Source organism: Pholcus phalangioides, unplaced genomic scaffold (genome assembly GCF_987345545.1).
Source record: "Pholcus phalangioides strain wild (caught in Gottingen) unplaced genomic scaffold, Ppha-v1.0 ptg000004l_1, whole genome shotgun sequence".
Lineage (NCBI taxonomy): Eukaryota > Metazoa > Arthropoda > Arachnida > Araneae > Pholcidae > Pholcus > Pholcus phalangioides.
In genome coordinates, this window is record NW_028301597.1 from 3,477,426 (window position 1) to 3,502,839 (window position 25,414).

At 31.2% G+C, this 25,414-nt stretch overlaps 1 protein-coding gene across 1 annotated transcript; it reads right to left on the minus strand.

The window, feature by feature from the left end:
• Positions 1–4,393: 4,393 nt before the first annotated feature.
• On the minus strand, positions 4,394–25,414 carry Hpr1 (THO complex 1-like protein Hpr1). Its single transcript, XM_089255556.1, has 20 exons — positions 25,175–25,414; positions 23,690–23,769; positions 23,507–23,567; positions 23,268–23,334; positions 20,424–20,542; positions 20,223–20,271; positions 19,512–19,607; positions 16,824–16,947; positions 14,754–14,859; positions 13,520–13,657; positions 12,807–12,907; positions 11,960–12,026; positions 10,814–10,864; positions 10,540–10,637; positions 10,192–10,248; positions 9,267–9,332; positions 7,795–7,878; positions 7,490–7,652; positions 5,747–5,846; positions 4,394–4,781 (listed from the first exon to the last, which is right to left on the minus strand). Exons 1-20 carry the CDS (start codon positions 25,229–25,231, stop codon positions 4,498–4,500), a joined length of 1,968 nt encoding a protein of 655 aa, XP_089111682.1. The 5' UTR covers positions 25,232–25,414; the 3' UTR covers positions 4,394–4,497.

Here is a 25,414-nt window from a genome sequence, read left to right on the forward strand (position 1 = left end):
AGTACCCCAGCATAAAACAATATACAATCAAACCAAAACTCTTGGTTTCACATTAAGGTAGGCACATCTGCCTCTCAGTAAACAAAACATAAAATATATGTCATACAGGGGGGTTTCAAGCTCCCGAGTCGGTCACGGCCAATGTTACTGAATGGCATGACCGACCCGGGTCCTTGTTACATCAATACATTCGATTTGCCACCATATACTAATTCTCAAGGTACAATCAATTCATAAAAAATACTATTTAAGTTCGCTATGGTATTATCTCCTACATAACGAACGAATTTTTCAATGGCATTAATTCTTCTAATGTCTAAGGGATCAAAACAATGCACTCAATCAAACAACACATTAAATGTCCCCAAAAAAAAAAGTTGGAAGTGCTTCGTGTTTATGCTGCTGCCATCTGTCTTCTATGTTTTGAAGTGAAAATGGCTGATTCCTGAATTTTTATCGTGTTTAAAATTTCTTGCTCTGCGGAGAGACCTTCAGCCCAATAGTTTCATAAGATTTAATGTATCAAGGAATGTTGGGAAATTTCTCTGAATTTTAGCAATGTTTAGGCTCGTTAATTTTTACACAGATTGGAGTACTACCACACATTTACAGTTCCGCACAGTGCTCCATGCACCGACATTCCAGCTTATCACCTGGTATAAATATGTTACCTAAAAGTATATATCTGTGTATATATTCTGTATGTGTACATACTCATAAAAATGTACTTTTAGGCAACATGGGCATATGACTTATGGCTGTAGGGATTTTGGAAATCCACGGTGTGTGTCAGTGGCATTCCCGACTAAAATGTACTACTACTATTTAATCGTAAATGCATCTCGTAAGCATTCCCCTGGGGAATTTTTAACGAATTTCTGCATGCAGAAACATGTTATGTGTATATGGGGGCCCTAACATGTTCATGTTACTAGAGTTGTGCTCGTTTCGTGTTTTACTAGTGCTGCCTACGTAATATCTGTCCTCCATACTTTGAAACTTGAATGCACTGGAAAATAACATAAAATGTTCTTTTGAACATGCGTCCTACTCACTGTGCTCACTGTGTGCATTTACTTTAAAAATTTAGTAATCGAGCATATTTAACGTAATTATGTGCATGTTGTCGATTCGAACACAGACAAAATTTACGCTATAGGTGATTTTTGATACCATTCTTTTCTTTCTTTTTTTTATTGCACGATGCTTTCCAAAATCCAAACATAAAAATTGGTCTTTATTTTGAATAGTTTTAGCTACTGATACCTCAAACTCGGGGAAGTTGTGATTCCATAGGCACCCTGTATGTTTGAATTCCTATAGTACTTTAGTTTTGATAATATCACTTTTTGAAGATCTATATGTATGTATGTGTGAGTGTGTGTATATATATATATATTCGGTTTTTACTTTTTTCTCTAGTGTCGTGGGTAATGTGATCGGAAATGTCAGTTTTGAAAATAATTCGCGTTTTAGAAAACTCAACGAGAAATGGTTCGGAGATGGAGCTCGAACTTCAAGAGAGGAAAAAGAAAAGCCAATGAATGTTATCTTTTATTAAGAGGGGCGTTATCCCGCTTTCGTTATGTTTGTCGAGAGATCTGACAACACAAATACAACTGCGTACGGAATGTCCACGTCTATTAAACTGATTACGAGCAGAGATGAGGATGACACTTTCGGCGCAGCTCCGGGCGTTTCTAGGCGGATCTGAAAAAAATAAGATTACTAACGTATGTCAGAGCACACGAGATGGAATTTTTTTATTTATTCATTTATTTCTGTTTTTCATCCAAGTGTTTTGCCTTGAAACATGAGAGAACAGAAAAGAATCCAGCATGATGTCCCACGGTCGAAATCTCATGATCCGGTGTATCCACGATCATGAGAGTTTTTAAGCCAGTCCAGCATGATGCCCATACGACCGAACGACGGCAATGAATACATGCTGTATTACTTTGACTCTGCCATTGCTTATGCAGTTCAAGGGGGGAAAAAGTCATAGAATACCGATGAACTAGCGGAATAGGTTGGATTCTATTCTCATAAACATATGGACAATTTATCATCGCATACTACCAATAGATTAAAATTTGTCACGGCGACAGTACAAAAAAATAATCTTTCACCTCGACGTTAGAGAAAAACTGAACCTTTTTCTTAAAAGACAATAATTACCCTAGACAAATATTTATAAGAAAGAAATAGTTGATGTCTCCAACACATTGACAAGTCTCTCAAATTTATCTATCCTACCCCTTTTACAAAGATTTTCAGATAAATCGCGTTAGACTGACGATGAAATAAAAATCTAAAATGACCCAGTTTATCCACACTATAAAAATTGAATTTTCTCAAAACCACTTTCCTCTGACGAATAAAAAAAAAACCTAAAGCTCCTCCACGTAATTTTTATAACACAATTTAAATCTCTCATCCCAAGAACTGAACGTGAGGACGAATCTGAAAAACAAGAGATCTCGATCTAATAACAAGAATGAAATTCCACTTTTTTTCTCCTTTTCTGGAGTTGCCTCGTTCATTAATTTTTCATTGCGTTTTTCCTCCATTTAATATATAATATGTTCAAAAACCTCGTCATATTTACAAGATGAAAATTTGTGAATTTATCGGGGGGAAAACATTGAAGTTTATATTAGAGAGAGAATGGGAATTTTTATACAATTTTTATTTTTTAAGACAAGGGAAAGACAATCAATTTAAAAAAAAATGTCTTAAAAACGATGAATGTTGAAGAGGAAGGAACTTGCTTGCTGCGTAGCAAAATGAACAGCTTCAAAATGAACGTTCATTTTGAAGCCCCAGCAACCTTCCATTATGATTAGCATTAATAATACTATACTGGGTGTAAATATAATTTGGATGAGGAAATAACTATCAGGAGCATAATTGGAAAATTTGATAGTGGTTAGTAAACAGATTTGAAATGCTTAGTGAAGTTTATATTGATCTTACCCTTTCCGGAAATTCCAGATATTTTTCTTCTAGGTTTAAGCCAACAACATACAAAGTATTCTGAGTACTGGCTCGTCAAATTTCAATTAAAAAATGTACTTTCTACTCAGGCAGTTTTCCAAGTTTTGGTGTATCCACAGCATGAAAAGTTAATATCAATTATAAAAGGGAAAACTTTAAATTTTGAGAAAAAATAAATTGCACAATCAAATTATGACATCTCTTAACTGAAGACACAAATAAAAACTTTTTTTTATTTTACCAAAAAAAACCTCTTTTCTAATTAATTACTTATCAAAGTATGAGTTACTTACCCCGACCCGGCGAATGTGATTCGCCATACGGGGGTATACATCTTATCAAAGTATATAAAACCCTTTAATTTGGAAGTTTTCTTTTCTTACTTTTTATGTAACAAACCATTACATACTTATTTTTATTAGTTAATCATTACTTCAAATATCTTAAAAATTCCGTAAAGCTTTCTTTTTTTCACGATGGCGTGTATTGACGGCTTTTCAAAATTGTAGTTGAGCAAGTCCAGATTTAAAAGAAAAACACCAACATACCAATATACATGTAGTACATATTAAATATATTGATCAAATTCTACTGCATTAATTTCATTCCTGCGAGATAATGCTTAATACAGTAAAATCCCTCTTTTGCATGAGCTGGCGGGACAAAACAATTCCCCATAAAAGAGTGGTGACTGTTAATCTACGGTTTGAAATGCATATTTTTACATATATATTCTTTCAAGGGAAATTATTTGGCCATAAAAGAGGGTGGCCATTTAGATGGGTTTCACTGTACTTGGCTTGCACATTGCACACAAATTTTTATTCATTTGTTTTTTGCATAGAATTTATTCTTTAGGCAAAAAAGAATGCAATTATTTTGTGCAAAATTCTGTTTTATTTATTTGCAACTAAAATTTATATGTAGAAAATAGAGTTTTTCCCCCACATCACATATTTATAGAACATTTTCATCTCTCTGCTCTAATTTGAACTTAAAAAATTTTTATTAGTTAAAAAAAATTAGTCAACTTTTTATTACTGAAAAAAATTATTCTAACATTTCTAAATAAGAGTTTCCATTGTTCCAATTAAAAAACCATGAGGATATGTTTTATAATTTCTTCTATAAACTATATTAGTTAAATATATCTTACTACACCAATGAGGATAAAATTTGTAATTAAAGTATATTATTCACGTGAGATTTTTACATTAAAATATTTGTCATGATCCCTTCAAAATTTTCCAATAATCTTTTTTTTCTAAGGTCAATGATTTTCTTTAATAACTATGATTTGCTATATTATATTAAGTATTTTTAAAACATAAAAAATATAGTTCATATTATGTATACATAATATAGTGTATATATGTAATTAAAAACAATCATCAGACTTGTTTATGGTGTTTATTATTTACAAAGCATGACATGTTTCAGTTAAATTCACAATGACAGTTATGTTTTACTTGTATTTTGACACATTATACAAGCGATATATCATGACGAATACAAGAGAGAAGACAGAGTAGATAGATCAGAGTTTTTCAATGCAAACTTCAAAGTAGATATGCTTCCACCTTCATGATCTTGCTCATACCAAGCCGTAAGCATCTTTTCAGCTCTCTCCTGATCTGAACCGTATGTATCTTCAAAATAATCTATTTCATCTTCTTTAAAGTCGAGATATTTTGCTAGAGTTTTCCAGCTGTTTTGAACTTTTGGATTGCATGATAACTCTTCAATCTGAGACTCTGAAACAAAGAGCTGTTTCTTGACTCTCTCTATAAATATTAAAATAAAAAATAAATTAGCGTGTGTAGAAATACTAACAGATCATGTGGCATGATGTAAGTGCAGATTATAAAATATCATTTGTGATGCGCATACATAGCAGGTATGTAATCATAAAAAAAAATGCATCTTCCCCTTAAGTTTTTTTAATGAAATAAGAACTTACCAAACTGTAAGAGCAAAAAAGAATTTTTGTTTAAATTTCCATATCATAAAATATATGAAATAAATAACACAAAGGTAGTAAGAATAAAATAACATCATCACTTTCACAAATGCCTCAAAAAGAAAAAGAAATCACAGCTATGTTATAAAACATTTATTGTATAAAAAAAGCACTTTGAAAAGAATTCAAGCATTGAAATCAAAATTGCATTTTCACTATATCTAAAGCCATATCACATATACCTACTACCACTATACCTTATAGAGTATGAATGAAAAAAATAGAAAGCATAAAAAATTTTACAACTTTCCACATGATCAATAGCAAAAAATTATTTCTATTAATGACAATTTAAAAATTTAAGTTCTAATTTATACAAAGAACTTGATCTTTCATAGAAAATCTTCGTCTAGTTTTTACAATACAGGTATGAAAATTATTAACTTTCAAGAAAAGTTCACATCAGCTTAACCCCTTAGTACAATTATCTTGTATAAATATCTTTAGTACTCAATACCAACACAATTTATTGTATATATTTCCTTTTAAGCATTAATAGATGCATTTATTATTATTAACACAGATATTGAAAAAATTGGATCAAAATTGACATGATTTTTAACAGCATCTTTATCCAAATAAATATTTTCCGAATTAGCATCATTTCTTTAAAGAAAGAGGCAATATAAAGAGAGGACGTGTAGCAAAAATAATAAATATAAAAATATTAGCATGTACATTGATATAATAAAATCAAGTATACTTTGGATTGCTAAGCAGTGCTCATACCTTCTTCTTTAGATTCTTCTTCAGAAGAATGAAACATCTCTTCTTCTTCTATAGCTTCTTCTGTTACTGAAGAATCTCCTTGATCTACAGCGTTTTGTTGCTTTAATATGAAATAAAACAAGAAAATAAATACTGCAATTTTCACAGTATAATTCATGGATTATGCATTTTAAAAAAAAACATCCCTCTTTCTCGAAGCAGATTAAAAATCACTTCATATTATCTTTAACTATTTTTTTACGAGATTGAAATAAAAACACAAACATTTTTTTTTAAATAATTCACAATCACTCAACCTGCAAGAGCAGTTTGGTACAGATGCCTTTTAAATTGAAATTCTATATTCTAACCAAAATATTAATTATGCTTACATTGCTTACAATCTAAAATAATTCAAATTTGTTCAAAATGCAGGAAATAAAGTAGGTACATTTCCATTACTGTGACTTAATCATGTCGAGTTCTTCCTAGTTTACAAATTCATATTTCAAGAAATTAAAAACTTTGCAACAGTTATACTAGATTACCCTATAACCTTCAAATCTTATACTATACATTTTCATCATGGAAAAACAGTTGCAGGTTAATTATTCAACACATTCTTTTCACATCAACTTTCTCAATATAATGTAATACCCTGAATTTTTGAAGTGATATTCCCAAACCCAGTCCTCGCCTTTTTTGTTGGGTCTATAAATAACAGGGGAATAGTTTCTCTGGAAGTTCAAGACTTGCTATTTTTGCTTATAACCGGAGGGTTATTCACGCCTGCTTGTTCCAGAAATCTACAAGTTAGATCAGTATAAGTAAAGTTACCAGATTCGAAAAGAAAGAAAGGAGGATGTCTACACGTAAACCCTTGATAAAGTCATTTCCCCCCTAATTTCCACAACAGATGGCACTACTATAATAACAAAAAACCCACCACCACAATAAAAAAATTTTCCCAACTGAAACCATGACTAAGGCCAGGATAACACTATAAAAGCTTTAGAAAAGTTCTCTTGAAACCTGAAAAATTCATACAAGTGCATCAGTTATATTCAAGCAAATGTAACCAATAAGTTTTGTAAAAGATCTTTTATCATACTTTTATAGTGTAATCCCATCCTAAAACAGATATGCTAAAAAGAGCAAATAACAATTCATCCCCCCTTTGCTTATAATGTTCGAGAATTGTTTTGAAAATTTGAGACGTTTTTCGGACTTTTTCATATTATCCTGGAGGAAGCTGGACCATGATTACAGTAGCATCTGCCCTGCTTGGAGGCATTTTGGGTTCTTGTATTCTGGGACTTTAGACAGCAATTGGTCAAAGTGTGCAAACATGTATGGGAAAAAACACACAGAAACACTAATGTCAATGAATAGATTACAAAGTGAAAAAAAAATTCACAGGAAAAAAATAATAATGATTTTAGAAACCTAAATAAAATGGACAAAAGCACAAATTTTCCAAAATGTAGGAGCACACTTGAAATGACATGAAAAAGGAGGACGTCTAGTAACTATTATATTGACCATCATTAAGCCATTAATTAGTATCCCTCATGTGCTAGCCAGCAAGTAATAATTTGTTTAAAGCTAATTAAGTACCTCTTTCAGAATAGAGACATTCCCCCCCCCCCAAGATAAATTTGCAGTGAATACAAGGAACAAAACAACAGGGAAAATGCTGACCGAATAGAGAAATAAAAGGATTTATCAAAGTGGCAGCTATTTCAGATTTTTTGAAAGATTTACCTTTGAAGAAGCTTTGCGAGGGATTTTCAGGATGACTGTTTCAAGGTATTCAGAGAGGCTGCTGAACTGAACATTACTTCCAATTGTTGAAGAAAAAAAGTGAGGTGATTTTACTGACAAGAGCCGTAATGCCTTCCATGCAAACTTTGGGTTTTTCACATCCCTGAAAATAAATTAGTAAAGAACAAACTTTTTCAATTAAAGTTTTATTTAAAAAAATGTGATTAAATCTTGAATTTTGAAATTTATTTCCAAGTAGAAATTATCACACAAATGAAAAGTGATAAAATGAATGAAAATCTTACTTATATTGACTTTCTATTTGATTTGCAGGATCAGCTTGCTCAATGGCAGTCTCGAAGAACTCTTCCAAAGATGGAACAAATTTTCTGAAAAAAAGAGGAAAAAAATTTTTAAGGCTAATAAAATGAAGCTTCAGGATATTTAAGATTAAATTGTGCTCATATGCATGAGAGAATATTCGACATAAAACTGAAATTATTTTAAAAATTTGAGATTACACAGTGTCTATTTTTTGACGAAGGCTATCCTTAGTGGACAATTAATAGCTTTCAGCATATTCAGCTGATGTGGTTGAAAGCTTTTCTTTTTTGTTTCATTTGAAATTATTTGTTAAATGATAGTCACAAAAGCCTTATTTGAAAGCCATGTTTGAATGCTATTCTTATTATAAATTTAGAACTGCACAAGAAAAAGTTGTAATCCATGACTCTCATTTATATTGATTGCACAGCATATACAGTGAAAACTGTCACTAATGGAACCGAGAAAATGTGGCCGTAATTGGAGGGTTATCGTTGTAAAGAGATTCACTATTTCTAAAACATACATCAAATTTTTTGGTTTCTTGTAAAATTATAACCCAGGTGACAATTAATTAGAATAAACTATTTTGTGGCACATGACATTAATTTTGCATTGAAGATGCATGAATTTTTCATGAGTGACTTTATTTGTGATTTTCAGGTTGCTAATTTCGTTCGAAAATTTCATGAAGAAAAATGTGTAATCCTGGTACATGCATTCTTTAGATCAGATTCATTCTCGGATGCAATGAGCTATTTTTTTGGTTTTATCTCTAGGGCAGTATTTTCAATTAGTGCTTACCCGAGCAATGACCCCTTGGTCAAACAGCATGGAAATAAGGACTCTCCAGTCTATGGCATAGCCACTTGCCAAACCCTAATTTCTGCTGTGTTCTTTTTAAAACATGCATCTAGAGCAAATGTCAACATCTACTTGAGGAACCCTGCGGGTTCGTGGACATTTTGGAAACCACTGAGGTTGGAAAGAACCCCCATAGGTATTTTTATGTTGGAAGGACCAGAGGAAAGAAAAACTCTTTCAAAGCAAATCTTGAGAGTTATTTTTCTTAGTGATAAAATGTATCTCATTTTCCTTTCTAAAAGTGGCGATTATTTGGAAATGATTTTTTGGAGATTAACCTTGATGTTAATCTAATCGGATGCGTTCTGCACCAAGAAAATGTGGCCATTGTTCTGAGGTGACCCTTATGGGAAGTTTAACTCTCTCTGTACAATCCTTTAAGTTAGCAAAAGCTTTTTTAACTTCATTGCAAAAAACAATAATGCATATATTCAGTCTGCTTCTAGAAAAAAGGAATTTAATCTATAAACTATGGTTTTTTTTAATTATTATTTTATATTATATATTAATAATATAAAAAAATTAATATTTAATTTTATTATGTATTTTGCCGATATGTCTGGGATCTAAAAAAGCAAATCACACAAACCTCTCAGGGGTTCTGCATGCATCCCAGTTGTTTGGACAGATATTCCACAGCTTAGTAAGCTCAGTGCTAGGAGAAAACAAAATAAAAACATGAACACAGAAAATTCACTGAAGCAAAGTTACTTCTGAAAATTTACTGAGCACTAAACCCAATGACTTTGAACGGGATTGAGACAGCTTATAGAAATTGAACTTGATGTGCTTTTCATTTGGTGAAGTGTCAGTCTGCGGCGTTGGGAAAACGATCTCATATGTGTTAATAATGCAGTCAATTATACAGGTGCTAATGCAGCCTTTACCTCATCAACTGGCCGTCATTGAAGGTATAGTTCCAATTTAAAAAATACTCAAAAAACATTCAAAAATTACCCTGTACCAGTTTTGAGAGTGAAAATACAGTGTGCATCATAAAATAAAAAAATCTGCATTTTTATATGGTCCTCTTGTTCTTTAACTTCCAATTAGAAAGTTGTTGCCCTGTATCACCTAAGGCCAACCGAAAAAAATTACAAGTTTCTAAGTACAATATTTTCAGAGATATTAGAATCCAAAAATTGAAGAAAAGTTGGGAAAGGAGAGTTATCCATTAGTTTTTGCTTTTCTTTCATAAATTTCCCCGATTTTTTAATTCATACATCTTAACAAATATTGCACTTAGAAACATGGAATTTTTTCTGTTGGCCTCAAGAGATACAGGGCAACAATTTTCCAATTGGAAGTTAGATGAAAAGGGGACCACATAAAAATGTAGATTTTTTTTTGTGACACACTGTATTTTCACTCTCAAAGCTGGTACAAAATGATTTTTGTGCATTTTTAAAATTGGAATCATACCTCTATGACAGACAGCTGATAAGATAAATGCTGCATTAGCGATTACAGGACACCAGTATACAAGAAAAAAGAACAAAATGAAAAAAACATACTTCCCAATAAAAACTTTATTGCTTGTGTCTAATTCATCTCCAATTCTTCTCTTGTTCCTGAAAAAAAAAAATCAATTCCTTCAAGATAAACACATACAAAACACCATGAATAGAGATCGCACACACACAAAATCACAGTTTAGCAAGCAATAGCTAAAGTTCATAAAAATTGCTTGAATTGCAAAAAGTATCAAATAATAACCCTTTTTGGTGGTGATAATATAATCATGAGGTAAGACAAGAAAATTTAATAACAAACCAGGCAAATTCCTTTTAACGAAAAAACATGTAAATACAGACAGATACATATATGTATATAATAGTGAAAAAATAGGGAATTATTTCTACCTTGACATTCTATTTTCAATCTTATATTCAATATTTTTAAAATCAGGACACCCTTCATTTTTCCATGTGTTCCAATACTCTTCTCTCTTTAACACTTTCTAAAAAATTAGAATATCAAAATCCTTACATGTGAATACGAAAAATTTATATAATAAAAGATATTCATTGTGAAATGAATAGAATAAAATTATTGAATCGTGTAGAAGTTAAACTGTGAAATTGTTCTTCGAGTCTGACAGAAAATTTCCATTTCATCATATAAAATAATTCTTACTGAAACACTTTTGCTGAAGTCTGATCCACCTGGAGGAGTCTCTTCAAGAAGCTATTATGAGCAATGAAAAAAATACATCACCATCGATTAGAATCTAACCTTTCATTTCTTTCATAAAAATAGCCCGATATAATTAAATATGAAATCAATTTAAGCATCTTGCATTTGGTTCTAACCTGCACAGTCATTTCATCAAATGTCACAGATTACAATGAAATACATAAAATTTTATACTGAAAAACCATTTCGGTTTTTGTTCAAAACCATTCAATTGTTTGATAAGTAAAGACACAATAGTCTTTACTTATCAAACAATTGCAGACAATACAAATTTGCACCATGGAATGGTTTCCCTGGCAAATTTCCTCTAAATTTGTTTTATTTTACATATTTACATACAGGGAAGCACAACCTTTTCAGTCCATGAGATAGATATGCGGTATTTCCACCACTCTCAGACCAAAAACTTGTACATAAAGATGACCTTGTATACTGTATTTTATGAAATTAATTTAACTCTAATTGATAGCTTCACTTGTCATTAACAATTTTTTTTTTTTTTAATTTATTATTTTCTTTTTTTTTTGGCTGTAGCTGACAACTTTACTTGCCTGTGACAATTATTTTGACTGTATCAGGTAACTTTACTTGCCCTTCACAGTTTTTTGGCTGTAATTGCCAATTTTGCTTGTCTTTGGCAATTTTTGCCTATATATTGCAACTTTACTTGCCTTTGACAATTTTTTTGGCTGTAGTTGGCAACTTTGCTTGCCTTGAAAACTTTTTTGATAATATCTTACATTTTTATGAAAGAAATATGGTCAGCGTAGGTATTTATCAAGCTGTGTGCAGTCTTTGCTACCAGAACAACTTTCATGGACCGAAGGTTACGCACCCCTATTACAGTAAATGGTTTTATAACAAAAAGGATTTATAGTCAAAAAGTTTAAGATAGAGACTATGTATCAAAATTTCTGAAACACAGTGGATCCCAATTAAACATTTTCAGAAACCATCGTGAAAAAATGCTTCAAACAGAAAGTAGTAGTAAAAGTTGGGACGATGAAAATAATTTGTACTAAGCAGGAATGACATAAGCGGGATCCACTGTATATACAAATGTGTCTCGTAATCAATTCAATGTACCTTATAGATTTTTGCAGCCGTTTCTTTCACCCAAGTTTGTTGATCATCATTTAGCACATAAGATTCCCTGAAACATTCAAGAGTAAAAAACATGATTTGAACGACACAAAAAAAATGTATGAAAGCAATATACTACAGTCAAATCCCGTTATAACGAGCTCCAAGAGACCGGAGAAATCACTTTATTATACCAAAATTTCGTTATAAAGGAATTCCAGGTTTTTGCATTGTTCCTATATAAACTTATCTGAGGGATTAGAAAAGTTTTCGTTAAAACGAGATTTTTGCTATAATGGTATTCGTTAAGACAGGATTCGACTGTATACAACATTGAAGATTTGCATCATTATGCAAAACCCATATCAAACATACCCTAAAACTTTTTTTACCTGCGTGGCCCAGTTGTTATTCTGCACATAAAATTTTAACAACAAAACAAAATGCCACCATATGCAAAATAGCAAATTTCTTTTGCACTTCACAAACTTTGTTTGCATTGAAACATTTTCGGCTCTACTGGCTCACACATGCACACAGCTTAGAGAGAACATTGCTCATAGCTTACATCTTATGCCAATACACTAAAATACATGATTAAAAAACGTGTACGCCACATTTTGTAAAAAAGAAAACAAATAAAAATTTCTTAAAATCATTAAAATTATTTTTTCTCACTTACGTCAAATAAACAAAATCCTAGTAACAAAGCATCCTAATAAAATTAAATTCTTGTAAAACTTTTTGAATTGAAAAGAAAGTTGGCAAAATTAAATAAAGCACAACAAATTAATTGATAAGAGAAAATACATTTTAAAAAGTTATTTAGATAATATAAAATTAAACTCACATTTTGAACTTCACAGGGCCAGATAAATACTGGAATAATATGAGGAATTGAATCAAAATGTATCTCCTAAAATTGCTATCACTCAGTTCCAACTCCAGTAGCTATACAAAGAAGAAAACTTCATTCTCAAAAATGAAATATAAGAAACTGGAAATAAACATCATGAAACTAAATTAAATCAATAATTAGATTTGTATAAATTTATGTTACATACAGTCAAAAGTTTCTTATTCAAATTTGTTTAAAGTTCATATACATTCTAACATTCATAAGCTTCAAGAAATGAAAAATTTGATTCACTTTATTAGATGCAATAAGAGAACAAATTTTAGGATTAAACCAAAAATTTTGTATGCTGTAAGCCTGGACGATCAACTGCATTTCGCTTTATTCATATGAAAAGATTTCATTGATAACTAAAAATAATTTCATGAAATTATTGTGCATTATATGTTGAAAATATGATGCAAAAGATAGATAATTTTGCCAATATTTCAAGAAAAATAAAAACTCTGATTTTCATATTTTCTCATCTCAATAAAACTAAATGTTTCAGTTACATAACTAAATCTGTTAATAAAAAAAGTGTTATGGTTTAAAATTTTTAGAAAAATGATTTAAAAGAAAAACGTCATAAAGCTATTTATTAATATTATATGTAATTTTTCATTGTCTGCAGTCGACATTACTGCTACATGCAAAAGCTTATTTACCTTTGGACTAGTCAGATATTTAGCAAAATATGCATAATTTCCATCAGAAAAAGAGGAAACATCTGTTTGTTTCCATCTTGAGGAATTCGCATCATCAGATTTGAAGCTACTGAAAACTGTCAGAATATCTGCTGCATACTGAAAAAAAAGTCAAAACTTTTAATTGAAAAGAAAATATGTATAACAAAATCTATCTAATGGGCCCGTACAGATATCTCAAAAATACTATATTCATTGAAGGAAGTTGCTACAAAAATGAGATAATATATATAATTGCAATAATCTGAATTCTAAAGTTATTTATCATAGAGAATTTATTCCTCATGTTAAAAAATATACAATATTGAAACAATAAAATTTAGTTACAAAAGTAACCAGGCTAACAAGTTATCAGTAAAAAATTTGATTTAAATTTTATTTATCACCTAGGGTAATAGCACCTTTTTATTAGCACCTTCAGGTAGCCTGCATATGAATGCACAAGGAAACTAATGGAAGTCTACAGCATAATGGCTTCACATACCACAAGACATGAAAACCCACAGTAATAAAACCATACCAGATCCATATACTTCTTACAAAATTCAATTAACACACTGTTGATGACATATATATGGGAATGGTTTACCTTACAGTATACCCTAACTGCGATGTGATGATATTTACAAAAAAGGGGTTTTATTAATTCAGTAAAATAACTATGGTCATAAACACAAAATATCAAATTCCCGATTTTTACACAACATCTATGACATTATCACTTTATTTCCAACAAAATAAGACATGAAACCAATGGTTACTAACTCCACTCTCAGCTGTAGCTGGGAGGGGAGGTCGCCTACACGAGAAATTTCTGGTTAAAGCTTTGCATGGTATACTATGCTATAACTCTGATGCTTCACGAAGTTCTTAACTTGTCTGCTTGCATGTTAGATTTTTAAAATAAAAGATGTAGAAATGAATTATGCAAAAAAAAATTCACAAAAATCATGCAATGTATTCTATTATAATTAAAACAAGTAAAGTGCATGCAGTAAAGTGCACATTATTTAATGTGATTTCTTAAAGAGAATTTGCATGATACTAGCAGAAAAATGAGAAAACATATGAATGCTTTCCAATAAACATCCTTACAATCTTCTCTTACTCATATTAATTTGCAAAGTATACTAAATTAGAAAACATAAGTTCTATTCATAAAACCATTCAACAAATTCTATTTCATAAACCTTACGCTTATGAAAGTTCTCCAGTACACTTTGTTATAACAGGTGTTAGGATTCCTGAAAAACTCTTGAAGTGACCAGAATTTCTTGTACATATTATAGTCAGCAGATGGCCTGCAATAAATGGATAAGCACACAAATCTTGGCTATATTCTTACAAATTCATAATAAAATCATGTAAAATGTGTTCTACAAGTGTTCAGCAAAACATATAAAATTAAGTTTACATGGCTTTCTCTAAATAAATGTCCATTTACTGAAGTAAATTTCAGTTACATAGTTTTTGATTACAGTAGAACTTCGCTATCATAAATTTATGGGAGCAAGAAAAACTTTCAGGATATGTAATTCTCAAGAAATAAAAGTAGGCAAATGTAGGATTTTTTTCCCTTGCAGATAAGGAGTTTCAAGATAGAAAAGTTCTACTGTTAAGCAAACATAGCATCATTTCATAAGAAAAGTGAATTTAAATTATGTTTAGTTATGATACTTTTAATGAGAATTGAAACAATTAATACTTGATATCACAACATTTAAAATCACAAATTCTATGTGAAAAATATTTTTCAGATTAAATTAACACTTTCAAATAAATAACACATTTTTTAACAATGAAACTGCATAAATGGTAAAAGATACATCTCCCCACTCAGACAAGACAGAACTATTTTGCCTCTTCTCTCCCCCCAAATTTTAAATCGCCAATTATCGATTCAGCATCCTATCAAGCCCATCATCTATGAGCAATGGAAGCAGTTTGACTCATTTGCACTACTGTTCTAAAATAAGCTATACACTTCACAAATGCAATACATTAAATTAAAAGTTGGTCTGAATCACCATTCATCAATAACAAAATTGGTTTTTTCATACCTCTATTATACCAAACGTGGCTGCACTCTGCAAATAACAGGGCAAAATGAATAAATATCACATTTGGAACAATAGAACTACGATATTTGAACTTGAGTTAATTAGAGCCAATTGTCCATTTCCTCTAAGTATTTTTCTTTACCTTCAGAAATACTGATAGATTGTTTCCATATCTGGCCAAAAGCTACCATTATTGCCAACTGATTTATTTGGCTTTCAGTAATAAATGCTACCTATTACTACTTTTTTATTACTACATTCGCAACATGTGTTTGTTAGAAATAAGAAGTTCTAACAAATCAGTACATGCCGGAACATGTGTATATATATGTGTGTAGCCCTACCATATTTATATTGTCAAGAGTTGTTCTTGTTTTGCTGGCATCTTGCTGGCACAGCCATCTGTCAGTGATAAGTGCTAGTAAACACTTTGCACATATAGTAAAAGTTTTCATATTACTTTGCTTGCAGATGCAAATGGGTTAAGGAGAGGGTTAACAACATGGTATCAAATAAATTTGCAAGAGCTCAAAATCTTGACTTTGACTAAAATATATTTTTACACAATATTGGTAAATAAAAAAATGTGTAAAATGAAAAAAATCTCAAGAACCTCAATCTCAGGTGAATGATGTGTGTGTCTCGAAAATTTTACTTCATAAGATTTTTCTAAATAAATTTATGATTGTGGTTCATTTTGTTCTACAGCGATACCTTGGCTAACAAAGATAGGTTTCTATGAAATTTGTTTAATTTGTTACAGATACTGCCCAAAATTTAAAAATAAGATTTTTAAAACACCAAGGAGTGCTATAAAAAAGACAAAAACTGATCAAAGGCTGAAATAAACAGCTTCAAAATTGAACTAAGTGGAGGTACATCTGGAGAAAGATCCCAAGGTGGACATGAGTTAATCATGCTCAAGTGACAGAAATTCTGAAGATGATTGGCGCTGAAATTCACCTCACGATGTGCTGTTTTATGTTAGTGCGTGCATCCATATCAACAAAAATGTCTGTTAGCCAAGGCAATGAATGAATGAACTGCAGAACTTTGCCACTGGACTTATCCCATTGCTGAGATCTTTTCCAGCCCAGCTTTGTGGCAGAGTCTGGAGCACTGTTATCCAAGGCAGAAAAATTACGAAAAAATCTTTGTTAGCCGAAGTATCCATGTATTTTAACAGAGATTCAATTAATTTATACCTTGCAATAATTTCTCCTTCTTCCAATGTATCATCTTTGTCATGACTAAAATCTGCACTGGCTTCATCTTTAGAACTGTAAACTGTTGTATTATCCAAGTTGAATTCACTAATTATGTTTAAACCTAAATAAATTCAAGAACATATTAGTGGCAAAATTTCCACAAAATCATAAAGCCAGACAATAAAATATAAACTTGTATATTGGAGGGGGGAACATTCAATAGCCATAATGCAAATGAGTGAAAGTATCAAATAAAAAATAATATTCAAATATTACAAACACAATGTGAGATTTTTGCAGTTACGTTTACGGGTTATAAAACTTAATTAATATGCTGCATAAAACTATGCCTATTACCTTTCAGAACAGGGGGGGGGCGGGAAAGGAATAAAAAAAATTAAAGCTAAAAAAAAATTTTTTTTGAGCTTTTGAAAAACAAAGGAAAACACGACTTTATCACTCAAAAATTTCTAAATCTCACCTTGCATTGCTGCCATTATTCATTTTAATACTAATTATTTCTTTCATTTATAAGAATTAAAAAAAATCATCTTAATTTAAATTAATATAACATTTTGTGTCTATGTATACGTGGGTATTGTATTTATATTCATTAACGATTTCTTTATCTCACTTTTTTTTTTTTATTATTCAGAGCTCCCACTCAAAAAATTAGAAGAAAGTAGGACCAAAAAATAGAATGGGGTACCCACTCCATAGACAACATATAATCATAGCATAATTTAAAAAAATCCCTAAAAAAAAAACAATTATTTTTGAAAAGTTAAAAAAATCATATTTCAGTATCCTATAAGATTGGCATGGGTCAAAGCAAAATAACAGAAATGACGGTAACAAAAACAATTTTTGGCCGAAACAGTGTACAGCTGACACTTTTCTGACTTTACTTAGACTTTTTTCTCACTTTCTCTGCTTCACTTTCAGAGACTTTTCTCTCTCCTCAAAATATATTACATTCTTTTTTGATTACAGGAGCCTTCAAAAGTGCAGAGTCTGTCAACTCTCTTGGACAATGCACAGTCATGTAAGTTTGAATGACGCTCTTTAGAGACGGCATTCAAAAGCACAGTTCAAAATGTGTAAATTGGGCAGCAAAGTAGCCCAGGTCGATAAGATACTCGCCTAAAGTACCAAAGGATGTTTAGAGGTGTCCCAATTTCGATATCTGATTCGTCCTTGTCAAAAAACTTTCCTGACACAGGGGTACAACAAAAACGGCGACATGACAGCAGAAAAAATTGCTACTGCAGGGAGTTCCCCATCGAGGGGTTAGGGCACCAACCTCTTGATGTATAATTAATAAAATAAAAAATCTTGCATAAAAAACAAGCCTCTAATTTGAAATCAGCAATAAATTGTAGGTCCCGGTCTAATTAACCCTCGTGTGCAGAAAATGACAGTGGTGCGACACAAATGATCAAATTAAAATTCTTAAATTACAGGGTCCAATGTAATTTAGGAATCAATAATTTTGTCAAAGTGAACCAGATGATTTTTTTGCATTGTCAGTTTTTTTTAAGGGATTTATTTAAATGTTACTGTTCAATGCCAGTGTAATCGTTTTTGACAAATGAAGCACTTCATTTCTAGCTCTCTGCCAAGCGTTTTATATATTGTTTATGTGTCTTTACATGCCCTAAAAATACAGGAGACAGTTGAATGCTATTGAGTAGCATCAGAATCACAAAACCTAGAATAGGCTTATGTATCCAACTGCTTTGTTATGCAAACTGTTGTTTCACCTATACACAAAATGTGCACTATAATTTTTAATGATGAATGTTAGTTACTATCCAAGACCATGAAGTAGTAAATACAAAATTATTTTTTCCATCCAGATAGAAGGATAGAAGCTTTTAATGACTGCTCTACTTGTTGAACCCTCAAACTAAGCAAAAAAAATTAATAAACTATATGGTCCACATACTCCCCAAAACCTGAAAAATGATACAATTTCTGCTTTGGCAGAATCATTAATTGAAATCTATTACATTTGTATTGTGCAATATATCAATGATTCCCTCCTCAATTAAAATCATTTACACAAATTTTGTTGATAGGATATGGTGGAAAAGTAGGACATTTCACCAAAAATTAGGAAAAGTGGGAGCCCTGAATTATTATTAGTTTATTATTTACTTTTTCATCTTTGAAAATTAGCTCAACAATAATTATGTCCACTGGTATGGATCGACAATGATCCCTAGGATGGATTTTTTTTGTTTTATGTAATGTATGTTTTGCCCTTACAGCGGCAATCCAGAGATATCTGGTCAAACTTGATTTGCCTTATTTCGGTCACCTTGAAATATCTCGTGTTCTTAACATGCTTTTATTTCCAATGTGGCAGTAATAATGCAGATCAGAAAAATTTCGAAAAGAGCTTGAAAGGTTAATGTTATGAATGAAATTGAAATTGCAAAAGGAAAACTTTTGTTTTGGATATTTTAAGCATTTCAGTCAGTCAAACCATTACACAATAAGCTCATCATTCTCAGAAACCTTCTTTTATATCCACAAAATTTACCAGTCTAGGAAAATTATTAAGCAAAAATATCATAACATGTAATTGTGAGCATCTGTTACTGCTTTAAACAAACATTTAGAAATACCCACTTATCAGAATTAGTAAAAATATCAATATAATATGTATAACATATTTACCAGATCGCTCTGACAAAGGAAAAAGTCTTGCTAAGAACAGTTGTATTCTGCCACAAAAAACAGTATTTTGAGAGCGAGACAATCTTCTCAGCAAATCTAAGTAACATAAATAATATTTAATATTATACAACAATAAATTCCCAAATGCTTATGCGAAACCTATCTCTAAAGAAATCTGATGTTGCATTACCTTTATTTTCATATTTTTCTTCAATACTTCTGATTCAGTGCTAATCTCTTCTAATACTAGCATAATGATGGGTTAATAATGTCATCAACATTAGTTCTACACATCCCCTTAGACGTTATGAACGTAGCCAAATTAAGTTAATCTGTAGATCAACTTTTATAAAATGTAATCAGAATTTAGTTATTAATAAGTGTGGTTTCCAAGAATTAAAATTTTTCAACTATGTAATAGTTACATACTTAGTTATAATATGAATGCATTTATATATAGCTCACTTATTGTGATGTAAATAAGAACTGAGAGTGAAGAACATTATATCTACTTCTACTTTTGAATTATATTGTGTTTGAAAAAACACATCCTATGAATATACAGTTGAATTTCCATCTAGCAAAGAGTTGCTTTGTTCCATCAAACAACTTTGTTATATACAAAATTCATTTTAAAAAATCTATAGACAAATGGGTAAATAACATGCTAGAAAAGAAAAATGAACTTAGTCATTTAAATAGTCAACTTACCATTAGAAGAGCGAAGAAGGTGATTCTTACAAGTTTTGAAAAAAACATCCTGTAAATAAAAATTTTAACAAATCTAATGAAAAATTTGTAGTTTTTTAATCAAAAAATCTGAATCCTGTACTTCTATTTGGTTAGAGAAAAATCAGTTTTAAATGCCGGTTAGACACCTTTTCTTTTTTCAATTTTGAGAAAGAGCTGTACCTTTTTGAAAACATCAACCCTGCTTTCGACAAAATCAAATATAGCCTCACAGTCATTCAAAGTCGAACCATCAAACATGTCATTCAACACCAATGCAGGAAGATTTCCAAAACATATGTCTAAAAAAATTTCATTCATTAAAAGACGAGAACAATAGCATAGATCAAACATAATTTTAAAATTGAATTGTTAAAGGGGCCATTCAAGTATTACATCATACATCAGAAGATTTTTTGACATTTTTTTGACACCCTTCCCCGCCTGTCAGCAATCCCATCAAGTCAGCAAATCCGAAACAAACCCCCCCCCCCCCCGCTCGATGATGACGTAATAATTGAATGACCCCAAAGGGAAAAACAATAACTTTTAAAAATGCTAGGACAAGCTATTTTAAAAGAAATTCTAGAGTCAATAGTTTTTTTCAAATTTTAAATGCTGGATCTGTATTATTATAGTCTACATGTATAAATCTGCCAATTCGATAATGCAGGATAATAAAAATCACAGAAAAAGAAATTAAAGTCATTAAATAATTTGTGAAACATAGATGATTTAGTATTTCAGGGGGGGGGGAAAGAAACATCAATAACCACACACAGAGACTGTCTAAGAATGCCTGTCTTTCTATGTGCAGTGGCACGTGTCACACTTGTGCCTTAAACCAGCTCTGGGAAGACATAACACAATAACAAGTGACAAAATATTTTATCACTAACCAAATTGTTTGTTGTTGCTATCATAATAATATTATTACCATCATAATTCTCCCATTATCACATTGAGATTTCATTAGAATCCTTCTTAAACCAATTTTTACAAAGCCCAAATAAAATAAATTCAAAGTTCACGGTCATATTCATACATCATTTGCATTATCTTATTTTTCATTACATGAAAAAATATATGTCTATGTCACCATCTTGGATAAAAAAATTGTCACATACTCCTTCTTACCTTCAGAAATATTGTTGCTCCTAATGCACTTCTCATGAAAGGCTATTTTTGGCAACTGAAGTATTTCTTATGAGAAATTATGATTATTTTTGATATAGTTTAGATATGTATACTACATCCATATTTTTTGGCATCTTTTTTCAGCCACCTCATTGGGCATTTTGTCTGTTGTGGCTTTTATATTAGCATTTGTATGATGTGTTTTCCCCATTTTTGTGTACCATATCATACAAATCTGCCATTGAAACTTCTCAGCACCTTACTCTTGTTCAAGCAACTTATTGATGCCTACATCTAATTACTGAGTGTGCGTGAACTTTTTTTGTAAGTTTTCTAATTATGAATATTTTTGGACCAACAGTTTTCAACGAAGGCGCCAGCAACATATCCATCTTGTACATAAACAACAAGGAGACTAAAAAACTTCTAAGCTTTAATGATTTCTATTTAACCCTAGAGTGCTGGTGCAACATCTCAGATGGCTTCTCCGTACATTTTCATCATAACAAGCACTCAAGAATTAATCAATGCCAAATCTTATTGATAGGAAAGCTCTAACATGAAATTCTTATAACATCATACTTTTCCATTCAAATTGCATCGAAGCTTGCTTATCTTTTTTCAATAATAAAAACCCTACGCAAATATGTTACGGGAGTAGGCAACATGATACATGATAGCCACCAGGTAGCCATGGTGACTAAAAAATTTGCACTGGTGTCTAAAATTTTCTATTTCTGATTGATAAATTAGAGTCTGAGGAACACACTAAATTTTCTGAATTTAAACCGGGGGCTTTAAGTCCTGTAAGATTCAGAAAATAAATTATTTTAGACCATTTTGCTGGAGCAAAAAAATTTTGGCTCTTAAGAAATTTTTCTGGCGACTAAATTTTTTTCAACCTGTCAAGTTTTGATAACCACAATTTTTCAAAATGAAAGTTTCAAATGGGTTCTTCAGAATGTTAAATATATTCTCTGCACAAATATATTGATCTGTAAAATTAACGGACAGGGGGTTGACTAAGAACACATTTTTCTGCCCAAATTACTTGGTACTTATACTGGAATCATACACTTTAATGGTTCATAATGCCAAACTGTGATATGCTTCATCCTCAGATGGAGCTGTGAACTGGAGTCATGGCCAATTAATATGGTTATGTATCATATTCCACAAGCGAAATTTTAAATAGCCTACAAAATTTCAAACTGTTAGTGATGCAGTATATTTCAAACAATTTTATAGGCATGTTTACAAAAGCTGCATATATAATTAAACCTCATTAAGACAAAGTTGAAAATACACAGAAAATTTCCTGTACTAACAAAATTTCATATGAACTGGGAAAAACAGTAATTTGGTTATATCCAAAGTTAAAAATATTTACTTTATATTAACCTTTTAAAGGCCTATTTTTTTTTTATAGCAATGGTATTTTAAAATAATTTTTGGGACTGAGATAGATTTCAGAAAATAAATTAATGAAGCTTATTACGTAACATTAATTTTAAAAAATTAAATTAATTAATTTTTAAATTTAGATAATTTAATTTTTAGTTATCAATTGATAGTAAAACAGCTTACCATGGACATTTAAAAATTGGTAAATTTGGTGGGAAGTATACTTCCCGAGGCTTTCGAGAGGATTACATAACTTTGTCTCAATGAGGTTTGACTGTAGTCATGGCCCCCACATCCTGAAGCAGGGCCCCTAGGCTGGGAATCTTTCACGGGGGCCCCCTTTATGATGAATTTATAGCGTGAAAAAACAAAAAAATGATTAAAATCCTCACGGGCCCCAGGACTGGAGCCTTGTCAGCCCACCCCTTGTGGGGACCATGACTGCAGTATTAATATTATATATAGCTAAACAAATATAAGCCCTACCATTGATAGCTGCATCAATAGAAAGCTGGAAAACTCTTTCTAAAACCTTCAAGCTAGCTTTCTTCGACTGAAAAAGAAAATCAGAATGGAATGGAAAATGATCACATCTTGAAGATTTTCATTTTAATTTTAATCATTCATTGTTTTACTTATGATAGAAACATTTTTTAAAAATACAGAAAAAAAACAGATACTTCTTAAATGGTAAAAGAAATTTCCAAATGAAATTTTAAACTCACCAGCAAATCTAACAAAACTTCCCTAACAGATAGTTCTACGATATGCTTTACATCATTTTCACTGAAACAAAAAATAAAAAATATATGCCATTGAAAAGAGAAAATAAATTGTGAGGTTTACCGTAAATCAAAGAAATTAAAAAACGAAAAAGTCAAGGTTGCAACCAATTAAAAATTACTCACATTCCTTGGCATGATGATGATTTCACAGATTTTTCAAATTCAGAGAACGAATCTTTGCTCACAGCATCTTTGAAAGCTGTCTGAAATAGTTTTTTAAAAATGTTAATAAAAAAAACTTATAATACATGCATATAATGTAACTGCATTAGCATAATAAGTGTTTGAAAAATATTTCATGTTGTAATCAAACAATTAACTACATCAAAACTGTTAATCACTGATCAATTCCATAATATAGGCTATATAGGCCCTATTTCATGATATAGTCGAATCCCGTTTCAACAAATACCATTATAGCAAAAATCTTGTTTTAATGAACAGTTTTCTAATCCACCAGATAAGTTCACATAGAAACAATACAAATCCTGGAATTCTTTTATAATGAAATTTCGTTATAACAAAGTGATTTCTTCAGTCTCTTGGAGTTTGTTATAATGGGATCGACTGTACAATCTTATGACTGTATCATGAAATCACATGGGAACTTGAAAAACATTACTAATGCACAATAAATACTCGAGTTTTACTGTGTCAGCGGTTTTTAAAATTTCCTTAGTCTGCATTATAACTGCCACAGCGAAATCACACCTTCTGCAAAAGGCCATTTTTTTTTCTTTTTTCAGGAAGAATAGTTTCTTCTGATTTCATGCAAGTAAAAATACTCCCTTCCCTTCCCCCCACCCCAGACAGATTTGAAATTTAATTACAATCGAAATGAAAATTATTCACATAGGCTTGAATAAAATATTACACCATTGATAATTCATCAGTCTATTAATTTTGTTAACATTATGCTGGTATTGCAGGTTCACTAGAGGACGGGAAAATATTCATTATAAACCTGTACTTCATAGTATCCAATTTTGTTGTAAGCAGGCTCGACTTTTTTTTTTTTTTTCCAATTAAAACATTCAATGGAATTTGAAGTCATGCCAATTTGAATAATTCTGTTGAACATGGGATCTCCCCATTTTCGACAGGGGGTGGGGAAGATAAATTTGACTAAGGGGGCCAAGGTTACTAATCAAGTTTGGTCATTCTGTGAATATATGTTGTTTTACATTTTGAAGTCCTGAAAATCATGTGGGGCCACTTGCTCATATATTTTGGGAAGAATTTCAAGCTATAAGATTTAGTTTACTTTTTATATGTATACATATAAGCTCCAAGGATGAAATATTCCGTTGCCGGATGAGTGCTTTATCTTAGGGATAAAGCACTCATCCGGCAAACAAGAGACCGGGGGTTCGAACTCCGTGGGGACAGAGATGGATTTTCTTCCTAAAATCACGTCCAAATACAACGTCTTTCGAGGAATCTCGTACTTTCCATTACGTTTATTACTCCTTGATCTTAACTCAAACCTCTCCATTCCATCTTCCCCCTTTTTTTTAACTGATATATTCAGTAATACTCGAGTAAATGTTAATTGAACACTGGTGATTTTTTTTATAAATGATTGCTTCATAACATCATTTTACTTACTAATAGCTGAGTTTTCAACTTTTCCACGCTGAATCTATTTTCAATATTGCTTCCCATTTTTAAAAAAACGGGACACAATTTTTAAAAATTAAAAAAGGTATATATTTATCTCCCACAATGCTTCGATCAGTGTTGTGGGTAATATAAGCTGCTCGATGGTTGCGGGAGAATTAAATGTAAACACAGCGTCTGATGTTAGTTTTGTGATACAAACGTTTCACGTTGGTCTTTGCACCTTAA